This window comes from Colias croceus, chromosome 12, assembly GCF_905220415.1.
Source record: "Colias croceus chromosome 12, ilColCroc2.1".
Classification (NCBI taxonomy): domain Eukaryota; kingdom Metazoa; phylum Arthropoda; class Insecta; order Lepidoptera; family Pieridae; genus Colias; species Colias croceus.
This window is the reverse complement of record NC_059548.1, coordinates 7,241,895-7,255,253: the sequence shown is the minus strand read 5'-3', so window position 1 is coordinate 7,255,253 and position 13,359 is coordinate 7,241,895. Positions and strand designations below refer to the sequence as shown.

Genomic DNA, 13,359 nt, shown 5'->3' with positions numbered 1-13,359 from the left:
ATATTTCCCAAAGTCGATTTTGCACGTCAAATACAGGATAAATAAACACACAAAATCGACCTACAATATTAATTTAACGAAACATATATTATCTGTTTTGTGCTAAGGTTTTGTGACGTAATTAATAGCAACGCACAATTTGCATTTTGCATACGCCTGACGGTGAAATTTGGTGCTCTTTGGATTAGGCGCAAGGCGTGTAAAAAAATCTATCAAGGCACCATTAGTCATCGAGCAGTTTGAATAACGGTAGGTTATTCGGGTCAAGTACTCGGAAAGCAGTGAACTTGCATCGTTTGGACTACACTTACTCATCAACGTCACTCAGTAACTGCGAATTAATAAGGCAGTGGTTATGATATAGCGGTTAGCGGAAGACAGCGGATGCAAGCGTTAATAGCGCAGTATAAATAGAAAATATACTCAATCCTCTTATGTTGTCGAATATGTAATTAATTTTTCTCCACAATAATGTATTTAGAAGTTATGTGATTTGGGAGTAATACCAAATCAAATTTCTTTAAATATTTCGTTGATTTCACCTATACACAAGCGAATAAATGCGTAATTGTTTATTGTATATTACCTGTAGGTGCCAACCTATGTGTTGACTAGCAAATTTAGCTATTTATGCTGATTTATTCTCATTTCATAGTAAAAATGTTGCTAATGACCAGCAGCAGTGATTATCCACAGATTTATTATTATGATTCACTTAAACCTATACCTTAAACCAAAATCGAGAGTCAATGAAAGCAGGGCGGACGTCAATAGAACAATAAAGTTACCTCAGATTCTGACGCGGCCGTCATTACATTTATATGGAACCAGGAAAACCATTGTATTCTGTGTCATGAAAATGGAAGATTTGCAGGATGCTTATTATAATGCACAATAGAATAACGTATATAAATTCTGGTAATTCATACTTCCACTGGCCTGTTTCAGGTTACTTATAAATTATGATGAATTATTTAATATGTACAATATTTAAATTTGAATTAAGGGCTGATTGACTTGTCATATGTGATGAAATGAGGCTATAAGAAAAGCGATTAATTCAATTATAGAATACAAAGAAATTCAGTGTTTCCTGTTTGTAGTTTCCTGAGCTACGACTAGCTTTTTTATGGTGAAATATATGAAATGAATTGATGCAGATGCCTTGAGATATATTATGATCTGTTTTTATAAATACAAAATTCGAAGGATATTAATAGATATATTAACTTACTGCTTTAATCGTTAGTGAGATTAATAGACAAAACATAAGCTATTTTCGCGTGAATCTATGTAATGTTATACACGTATCTTTATAGAAGAAAAGCTTTTTTCTTAGCCGCAAGCCAAGACACGTGGTTATACTCGTTCGACGCACCATACCTTTCGCGATAATAGGCTTAAAGAATTCCGCTTACTCGCCACATTACTAACAAGCCGAAGCAAGTGATTACCATCCTATTTTGGTGTCATCACCATACATGTACATTGCAATGATGAAATGTTATTGTTTAGCAAGGTCTACCTGTTTTACCTAACACAGACTTCTCCCATACTTCCATGTTATTTCTGACGTTTCAATAATCTATAGCATCGTGTTCGTTGTGAGAAATAGTGGTGATCAATCATTGAGTAAATATCAAGGTATAATATGATGATTGGAGTTAGTTAGTCGGTTGATTAATCTACGTGTACACTTGGATGTCAAATTACTTATATTTAGGCGTTTTTACTTTAATCGTGTTTTTATTTCAATGTAACATGTTTACCTACCAATGTAATGAAAAAACAGACAAACGGACAGACAGCAATCTCAGTAATAGCTGGGTCTCGTTTTTCATTTTACGGAACCCTAAAAGATACAAGGAAAATATTTTGTATTTCAAATTTACTTTTCACACAAAAACTAAAACCATCATTACCTGTTTGAAAATTTAGCAAACGGTTAATAACTGAATAAGTAATTATTACAATTTGTATGCATAAAGCCTTTGTTATATGAGTAATGCATATGATACTATATCTCAAATATTTATTTTGGTCATTACAATGTGTAGTGTAATTATGTCAGGTGTGAATTAGAGCGCGTTGCAATGTACGAAAATACATAATTGAAAGAAAAAATATCCACTTTGATGAATGTTTATTTAATTTCAATTAATCGGCATTTGTTTTGGAAACTATATTTTGATACATAATTGTCGAGATTTCCAGAATCGTGTTATGTATAAATGACAAGAAAAGATTAAAAATTAATTATTTATTTAATTTAAAAGACACTGATACAAAATGAATAAAAGTGTTTGTCTTAATAATATTCCTATTTTCTCTCTGAATTGAAATTCATTATTTTATTAGATAAACTTAGAAGAATTAGTTTCAGTACAGCGCGACGGTAGACGGATGGTCGACGGGTCATACCTAATAGAAAATAACTGACGAAAAATGGCCAGTAGATCTTTTAACCATGAAATTATAAAATATTATATGCTTTTATAGAACAAACATTGTGGACAGGATGCTATTGATAATGTCGTCTCTATGACTCAAGTATTTAATTTTTTCTCAAACACCTTCGCGGTTTCCGAGTTGTTGATGAATCACATAATTATGTATAATATTCATAACTACGCTAATCGTTCAGTTTTGCAAGATAATCAATACGTTATAAGAAGTTTGATTAAATTTTCAAGAATTATGAATGTTGGTCGTGTTATCTAACAGCAATGTGGCGGCCTTATATTTCCAAAATTATTTAAGTCATATTATTTTAGGAAATTATATTTCCGGTCAGAAAATTATTATTTTGTTCTTTGGCTACCGTCAAATGAAGAAATGATTCATTGATTATGATTATAAAAGTGTTAGTATAAATTATATTACTTTATTAACGAGGGAAAAAAGGGATTGAATGAATTAAAAAAATATTATACGTTTTATGTAAGTAAATATGTTTTCTTAAATTTCACAGTCGCATGAGAATACTGAATACAGCAATATTGCCAGGGTCTCGTTTGCAGTATTAATAAAAAATGAAGAAGTTACAAATAGCAAATCTATTGCTTATCTCTTAGCGGCTCTACATAAGATATTTCAAAAGTGTGTTTAACTCTTTATCAAAATATCTATGAGAATGAGATACAAAAATAGTAAAGAATTAATTATCTACTATTTAAATTACAATGAAAACAATGAACGAAGAAAAATAAATATCTAGAAAAGTATCACAACATTAAAATGCCTGGAAGAGATCACTCTTAAGTGATAATGCCGCCTTCTGTGCTGGACTAGTTTTAAGTTTTAATTTTAAGAATTTATTTGTATGCCAGCACAATAAAGTGTTAATAAATAAATAAATAAATAAATCCGACATCAGTTTCTAAACCCGTTCATAAACTTTGATGTCCAATAAGATCGTATGTGGATAACACCAACATATCATACATAAACGCTTTAACACAATAAATCAGCTGGGAATATAAATCCTCGCAGTTTTATAGACTAAAGCTCTATTTAAACTGTGTGATGTTAACTTCTATAATCTTTGCGAAGTCTAGACAGCGCTTTGGGGATCTCTTGTAGACTCAATTTGGCTCTGGAGTAGCTTTGCAAGAAGCAGAGTACTTGAAGTTGTCAAATATTTGTATTTTGTTATACCCAAACCCCTTGCTAGGTACTTTTGAATTCAATAATAATGGACTGAAAGAAGTTGCAATAAAAACTCCACTTTATTAAATTGAATAATAATGCGATGAAGGGATGCTTGAATGGAAGCTATTTTTTATGTGTGAAATAAATATTTCTAGTTATCATGTATTTTTTACTGTATACTCATATCCTGAATATCATTTTTAAGGGATGCGGAAGTGTTAATTTATCTTTATAAATGTAGGTTCAAAATGCAATTGTAGAGCAATTAAAACTCAAAATGGATAGAAACTTGATCAATGCGATTTACCTTTACCTCAATTAAAGCCTTTCTCAATTTTGTGGTCTGCTAATTGTTCACGAGAACAGTCGACTAATAACTTGCCCATAAATTAGAACATACAAAGACCATACAGAGCCAGCGGGCCCTAAACAAAGGCCTAAACTGAAAGAAATTTTAATCAAACAAAATTGCTTCTTGTACGCACTTTATTGTGCGTCTACAATAATAACCCACAAAGCGCCACTCACACACGCGGGCCGCGAGGCGCGTATGTGACGCACACGTAAAAGCGCATGCACTAAAGTTCACTGTAGCCCGTACCGTTCACCCGAGTCCCGAAGCCCCGAAGTTGAATTTAGTATAGAGTCGCGTGTAGCCGCGTCGCCCGCGTACAGAGCGTAACGCTCATGGACACTTATTTACGAAACATATTTATGACTGAACACGGTGTGCCGGTGTTTTGACTGAATATTACAGTGTATGTACGCGGATCTTCTTAACATTATTGTTTAACTAAAACTAGTCTTAATTTTCGACAAATGTTTTATTCGTAGTGTAATCTGAAAAGTTTTATAGAGCAGTGCTTTCAGTGTTGGTCGTATGTGTTGTCTCTTTCCTTTGTGTGGAATGAAAGGGAAAGGAAGCTCGCAAAGCACAGGGTGCGTTGTTTTGTTTCCGTGGTTTTCTTTGCTTCAATTTTGTAGAGCGAATTGAGAAAATGTAAGTAGAGTTTTTGAAATTATTTGTAAAAGCTATTCGTAGAGTGCCTTCGTATATTTTTTATAATATGCATTTACATACAATGTTTATCAATAGTCACGTAAAACAGCCGGGCCGGAAGTGTACTACATTGAATAACTTCACGTTATATTATATTGTATTAACATTAAGTCAAGTCTTAAATTGATGACACTTGATATGCACAAATATCAATAAATAGTAACTTTATCAAAACGTAACATTTAAATACAAATAAAGCATAATTTATTTACTTATTATCTTTAATATGATTTATTCGTAGATTACTCCCGGTCGTGTGGATGGTGTAATTAAATCAGTTCTGTTTATAAATAGTCGCACTTAGTCCAAGTTTGCTTTTAACTTGTGCCAAGTGAGAGCCTTCTTCGCGACTGTTTCGATTTATTTGAAATCGTTACTCATACGAGACTGAGAATAGCAAATGTAAACAATTCTAGTGTTTTTATTTGTTACTTAGTCTACACGTTTTGTTCCATTTCTCGTATTTGAAGCATTTTAACGAATAAACCTTTGGTGTTATTGCAGAAACTATACATTATGTCAGACATGGTTTAAATATATTTTTGATATGGGATGCGTATTCTTTTTTTTCTTTGCGATTTATTTTTACATGTAACCGTTGATACAATAGCTTTGTTTATGTGGCAATACAGCTAGTTGAGTTTGTTTAATTGTTGTTCTGATATTTTTGTCTCTATTGCATCCTCTTTTATTTATTTATCTATTTATTGAATTGTAACACGAGCTATTGTAATCAGTTTATGATCTAAAGTAGTTATAAAATAATATATATACCTCTATATAAATATATATTTAATCTCTATATAAATAATCTATAACCAATTGTCTTCCCCTTGCTCAATAAAGTTGGTTCCCCGTTGTTAATTTTATCCCTCGCAGTATTAAAAAAACGATGAAAGTAATCTTGGTTTATGGAATGAATGGATTTTTTATCGTTTGTAATATTTTAGCGAAAATGTTCTTCAATTAAAATTATTTAAGGAACTGTACTTTTTCATTATACAAGTAGCAAAAAAAATGTTGTTTGGTTTTATGAAACCACGGTAAAAGTGAAACTTTTTTTCACACTATAGACATTTAACTAAAAATTATCGTATTTGTACGATAATTATCGTACGTATCGTGCGTCGCTACACAGACCAAAAAGTTTGAGAGCTTTTCGTCCAATATATATGAAGAATAAGAAAAAATATGTTAAACATAAAATTTACTTGTAATTATGTTAGTCGTGGAAGAATCATGTTTGGTGTTTCGATTAAATTGTTTTATTATAACATAAATAATATCGCGAATCTCTTAAGTAACGGACCCATAAATAACATAAAACGTTTACATCATTGTTCCTCATTATACTTACATAAAGATTTATGTGAATTTGCTCTCCAAGTGTTATCAGTATACCATTATTTTACGAATAACATCATAAGTTGATGTACGGATGTGTTTTATGTCACTCATAATTTTAAAGAAAGAATTTATTAAGCAATGCACTCATACAATGTTGTTAACAGTTCCTAAATATTTTAAAAGTTTGTGCTTTGTAAGTCTAAATTGTTGTTTACAGCAAATAATATATAATTATAATAGTCGAAACCTGTATTTATACATATTAGACCTGTCCGTTAAATTATAGAGCGTAAGACAATTAAAAGAATTTGCTGCGAGTTGCGACTATAGGGCTAATATTATATTAATGTTAGTGACGTACATAGGTAAAATCATTCTAATAACTATATCAACAAAAAGGGGGCACTAAAAGTTTAAACTGTCTGTGAAATAACATTGATATGTCACCAAATACTAAAACTATAAAAGGACTTGCAAACACGAAGTTCTTTTCATATTAAAGCACATCAAAATAATATTATTTTTTGTTGCAGACTATCGCTTCGATATCTTGTGCACACAAGAATATTATAAGTGCCTACAAACAAGGGCGCCGCCCACGTAGCTCGATAACGCAGCATCCCGTCCACAGAGAAATTAATCTGGAACACGGTAACAGGAAACGAGCCGATAAAGTGCTGTACTACAGCAATACGGATAAAACAGTCGGTCTTTAACACCGACGACAAAAATGCTAAGATAATAATTATTTTTTAAGGAACGAAATGGACAGAATAAAACGTACACAAAAATTCGAAAGCTACATACGTACGCATTGAAACACCTAACTTGTATAAGGTATCGATATAAAAATGACGAAATATCATTCCAACGAAATCGAAGGATCGACTGATTTAGATAGATGTAGGATACCAAATATGGTCCAATACGAAGGCAAGGAGGAGCTCGAGAAGCGATGTTCTTTAGTGTGTAGATGGTATAAAGAGAAAGACGAATACGGTAAAAGATCGATTATCACGAGGGTACGAATGGACGTATATAGTGAATCAAAGCGAGCCGCCGATTTGAAATTTAAATGTGCGCGGGGTCGCGAGTGTGTAAAGTTTAGGACAATGGGTGTGCACGTGCGAGGCTTGGCCGTGATCGGACTCGTGTTAATGTTAGTTGCGACAACCCTGGCAGCGCCGGCGAGGAGTCGCCTGGGAAGGAGTACACACATCGAAAGGAACACGGTAAGTTTTACACATCATATAAAATGAAAATCCAATAAAACCCGAATATATAATGACTCACATTATATATTTATCTATTACGGGTAAAAAAAACAGATACAAAAGAATTATTGTAATAAACAATCGGGAAAATATTAATTGAATTTAATATTTATTATTTAGCGCAGTGATATGTATCATTGACCTTTTATTTATGCAGTAAAATATAGTTATGTAGTTGTTATCTGTGCCCTCAACTACGACAGTTGTGGTTTTTTAAACAGCGTAATTGTTTGAAAATCTTATTTAAAAGTAATATATGTTTTGAATAATTCATTTGGCCTCAATTTATTAAAATCAGTAGGGAAAATAGCTTTTATATAACTCTAGTAAAGCGAAGTATAGACACCTACTACGGCTGAGTTATATCGTACATTCGTATGTACTTAAGTTGCATACAAAACAGTTCCCTAACATCCTGACGGCAAAGATTGTTGTCTCGTCTGGCTCCTGCCGGAAACTGGCATATATTAAGAGCTTATTGTTCGGTCCAATCCTTATCTTTTTACAACCTCTCTTGCTTGATATTAAATGTTTATTCTCTTATATTATATTCCTTTTATAAACGTCTAGCCAACATTGTAGAGAATATTGAGAATTTATACGATTTATGACATTCTTAACAGAATATATTTTAGTCATAACTTTGTACCGGTGTGTTATTTACAATGATTATAAAAAATATATACCTCTCTATACTTGTCTTGTATATTTGACAAAAATTCTAATAAATTATAAAATGATTTCTAATAAACTTCTCGAGGCGTAAATTAAACAAGCTTGCCACATGCATTTCTCAGATTCAACCGATCACGAGTCGTTCATGCATTGACGGATTTTAGCGATTTAGGAGCTATTTACTGTAAGTGAGTAATATGGGAACAAAAAGTTGGCGTGTCGTATTAGATTACTGGCAGTGACGGACGGACCGCTTCTTAGATTAATGGGCTAAGTGACGAGTGGGAGGTCTAATACGTCGCTGGGAAGACATCCTCGACCATTTATTTCGCTGTTAACTGCGAAAATCCGCCAAATTTTAAACGTCATTTATGGATTTGGGAAGGAAAATAAAGACATACCTATACCTTATATCTAATTATTATTTCACTTTCGTATGTGACGTACCTTAGTAGATACATATTTACAAATAAATAAAAGGACATTCAACGGATGGCAGATTAAAACAAATCTATTTAATGATGACACGTATATGTATGGTATTAACTAAGCAATATTAAATCTAATCATGTTTATCTCGTTTTATCTTATCTATTCGAAATAATCCTTACATTACAAACGGTTTAGAAACAGTCGTGACGCAAAAAGGTAAAATTTCGCAAATTTAATTAACTCTAATAGTTCTGAGCGCATTATAACGTAAACATTAAACGTTAAAAGCTTTTAAAACCTCATTTTGTATAATATATCAGTTCGATAAATGATACGAGGGGTCGAGATAATTTAAATCATAGTTGAACCAATTTTAATTACAGTTTAAACACGCCGTGACCGCGATGGTTAGCAGCTTCCTGCGCCGACGCAATTAGGTCGAGTTTGTTTTAAAATTATGTAGTTATGTGAATGATAACTGGACCATCGCGATGTTTTACTGCAATCGTTCATTGCTGTAATTTATACAAACGCTGTTAAACCGCGAGTAGTAAATGTCGATAAAATATTACGTGCTCACTAAATTGAGGGGACCTCCCATTGGATCTGTGGAAATTGTAATTTGTATTTTTACATGCCGTGGGATTAAAAAGCAATTCCCAATGTTGCAGAAATGTAGAGACATTTTTGAAAAAATCTTTCCAAATAAATAAATTTAGTTGACTATATAAATAAATGAAATTCTTAATATAATATCTAAGATTTATTAGTAGGTATATAGTATTGGTTGTAAACGAATCTTCTTATGTTAATGTTAATAATCTATTCAATGATGAAGAAAAATTAAATTCAATATATTATGTAAAAGAGATAAGTAGGTATGTAATCAACCTTCTAACTTCATAATATAAACTTTATATTTTATTAACAAAAATGTAAAAACGTTACAATATACAACGAACAGGGGTTCATAAAACCATCAAGAAATGAATATAAAAAAACTTTCTTAATAATTGATCTATATTGCATTCAATTGTCGTAACCGTGAATCACCCCAGGGTATTCGAAATACGTTTTTACTTTTTATATAAAGCACGACCAAGTATTACAGGTGTGCAATCATTCTATATTTACGCTCGAAACTGGAATTTATTTGCAGCGTAGGTGTTGTTCAAGTATTGCTCTCTTTCAAGATTTCACTTTCATTGGAATCGGAATTGGAATTCTAAAATACGTGTCTGGATTCTGGAACCCTTCTGTCGAATATACTTTAACATGTTTAGAATTGCCTTTCAGATGTAGACAACGTTGTTTAAAGAAAATTTAATTTAAATAAATTATCCGCGTTTACTTCGCGCCGTTCCTTAAACTACGGTCAATGATTTGTTTGCTTTAGTTTCTTTGTAGTGGAATAATGAATTCGTTTCTCAACCTTTTCTTCTTTTTTAATCCAAACGATTTCTTCGCGACAATAGCATCATTTATGTTATAAACTCAACTTGAATAGACACCGGCATATCTACGTTAGCTTGTAGTTTATCTGTGCTGTATTACTGGTACAATAATTGGTTCATTACGACATAGCTGAGGAAACGTGGTAGAACGATTTGTCATAATCTAGTGCAATAATGACCAGCAGCTGCATATTTTGTATGTTTTCTAGTCTTTTGTTCACTGCTCAATTGTTTTGTTTAATGCGAACAAAGCGTTCTAAATCCAGAACATAAGTTTGTTTTTATATGAGTATATATTTTTTGTCGGGAATAATAAAAATAAAAAGTAATAGAGTAGCTTTTAGTATCAATTGTACAATTGCGTACAAGGGATGAAAGGTTTAATGATACGAGCCGCCAAAATACGAAGTTCAAATTGTTTGGCCTCTTTTATGTTGATTAATACTCAGGTTTGTGGAGTTCTATCTAATCCTTGTAGAAGGTATTCTTTTCTTTGTACCATATTCATAATACATAAGCGTGTTTGCTTACGTATAAAATACTTCACATTTGGAGTTGCATCACATATATCCCGAATAAAATTTATTGGGGCAATACATAAAACATATACCTATATTTAGTAAGCTAAGGGCATACATATATTTAAGAAGGTAGTTAGGAGGAACTTAAATGTCTAGTTGTAATTTTATTCCCATAGATACTAGAGCTGCCATTTATAATCAACTAGGTTTCCGCCCGCGGCTTCGCCCGCGCAGTCAAAGAAAAACCCGCATAGTTCCCGTTCCCGTGGGATTTCCGGGATTGCGTCATTTTCCCGGGATAAAAAGTAGCCTATGTCCTTTCTCCGGTATCAAAATATCTCCATACCAAATTTCATGGAAATTGGTTCAGTAGTTTAGGCGTGATTGAGTAACAGACAGACAGACAGACAGAGTTACTTTCGCATTTATAATATTAGTATGGAAGTAATAATGCTCTATAATATTGACCTTTTTGAGCACTACCCAATTAATTTATAACAAGCAATAACAATTGTGAATGAAGTGATTTTAATTGAAAGGACACTCTTTAATGGAACATTAATTGAACTAGAAAGTGCTTGCTTCAACCTTCCTCTAAAGAACAAATCATTATATAGAATCAATTCTTATTATTTAAAGATATGGATTATGGTTATGGTTTTCATTGATAATAATAAATCCTAATGCAGAACATATTGTTATTTATTATCGAATTCTGTGAAAACAATATTTACAATATGAAATTTAATTACATACATAACTGGATTATGGCTTCAGATAATATTATTATTTGAACCTTATTTATTGAAAAATATATCGCGAGTTAATACGATAAAACCAGCGTACGTGCAAAAAATAATTTGAAATAAATATGATTTCTATCTCGCAAGAAATATGTGAGGCCATTTATATAAATAATACTTGACAATAAATTTTATATAATTGTCATGTGAGATATATAGAAAGGGTATGATATAGATGTTAGTTTAACCTTGTTAATTGTAAAAATACTGCAAGCAAATGTTATGGAATCAGCACTCTAGAGCATATCTACAACAAATATTACGTAAGTTGTCTTATCTCTACAAGACGTGTGAATGGCCATACTGTTCCATTGTACGAGTAGATTATAAATTATAATTAATGGTAAAATTAATCCGTTATTAACTCCATGTATTTATGTTCATTAATAAAAAATTTAACGACTTTTTGAAAAATATTCTAATACATAATATGCTTACTCTTATAAGTATATATAACATTTTACGTGTTGGAAGTCGGAACAAACCCATTTTTGCACTTTTATTATGACATTTTTTTAACTTTTATTATGTTTTTAAAAAGGCAAAACCACTTTTAAATTAACATGAATTTTATTGCATAATAATCGCTAACACGCATTTATTAAATTGGAAACAATGCTCTACATTTAAAGAAATCATGAATTAAAAATATATAAAAGGCTCAGATTTCTCAACAAACTTAAAATTGTTCATAAATACTGCAATGGTGGTCCAATCGTAATAATATATGGATTTGTTTGTGTTATGATAAAAATGTATTGTACGTATAATTACGTCGCATAGTGCAATCCATACTTAATATCAATTTAAGTCTTACTACATCAAATAGAAATATTTAAAAGAAACTGTATGAAAAGTATTTTTGTAAAATGTAAATTAAACGTGTTGGTATAAAAAAGTGATTTCGCCCAACGTGGGGCTCGAACCCACGACCCTGAGATTAAGAGTCTCATGCTCTACCGACTGAGCTAGCCGGGCTGTAGAATCTTGTCGAAAATAAGCCAATATATTTTATTTCACAGTTACAATAATATATTTTACCTTCCATTTTATTTATTTGTATTCCATTTCGATAATAAATATCTTTTCATTTTAATTCGTTCGTGGAATAAAATTTTTGTACAGTAATGACGTTGACAAAAAATAATAAAACATTGCAAAAATGTTATTCGTGCTACAGTAGGTACTGGGTCATCGTCATTGACCCAAATTCAAATCATTATTACAACTATCCGAGAGCTCTCTGTGCGTACAACCCACTATTCATTTGTCATTTTTATTAAGGACGCTGTCACAAATCTGCGTTACTCAAATTTAGGTATCTAACGTCGCCACGTGGTTCGCGGGAACATCGCGCTCACGTAAACATAGCGCATTCCATTTTATAGACCATCTTCATACTTGATATTATTTTTTTTTATATTTTTATTGAAATTGATTCCAGAAGATTACTGGGAACTTTAAAAATTCATTTTGTTACTATTATTAGTAGGTACGATCCTTATAAGTATTTTAGTGTATTCAACCAACTTAAAAAAGTGTGACTATTTTACAACAATTTGAATATGAATTGTATTATTGTATACAATATCGAAGCTTTTTAAGAAATGTATAAAATACTTTTTTAAGAATTATTATCATACATAATATTATATGTTACCGGCAATATAACCCGGCATTGTAAGCAATTCTTAGTAAATGTATGTTATTCCGAGAAACAGTCGGAATGAAATAAATTAAATTCGTTACCACACATTCACATTACGTATATCTTTAAATATGAACTTTTCCTAAGTAGCAAACACATTTGCAAATGTGGGTGGTTTTTGGGGTAGCTATTAACCAATATGAGGTCAAAACTAAAATCCAAGATGGCACCGACCAAAATTTGAAATCTTTTCGTCATGGGTGTCATTTTCAAGGAGTTGGAGTAGCTATTAAATAAGTATTAATCAATATGAGGTCAAATCTAAAATCCAAAATGGCGCCGACGACAATTTGACATCATTTCGTCACGGGTGTCATTTTCATGGTTTTTGGGGTAGCTATTAACCAATATGAGGTCAAAACTAAAATCCAAGATGGCGCCGACAAAAATTTTATATATTTTCTTCATGGGTGTCATTTTCATGGTTATCGGGG

General features: G+C 31.8%; 1 protein-coding gene and 1 non-coding gene across 2 annotated transcripts in view; one reads left to right on the top strand and one right to left on the bottom strand.

Moving 5' to 3' along the window:
- The first annotated feature begins 4,277 nt into the window (after window positions 1–4,277).
- LOC123696002 (matrix metalloproteinase-2-like) overlaps window positions 4,278–13,359 on the top strand; it is a 117,601-nt gene continuing 108,519 nt past the window's right edge. Inside the window, exons 1-2 of the mRNA XM_045641977.1 lie at window positions 4,278–4,651; window positions 6,592–7,290. Of these exons, the coding sequence (XP_045497933.1) occupies window positions 6,910–7,290 (381 nt within the window). The 5' untranslated portion in view covers window positions 4,278–4,651; window positions 6,592–6,909. The remainder of the gene's footprint in view (window positions 4,652–6,591; window positions 7,291–13,359) is intronic.
- Window positions 12,123–12,195, bottom strand: Trnak-cuu. Its single transcript has one exon. It is a non-coding gene; the product is annotated as a tRNA-Lys (tRNA).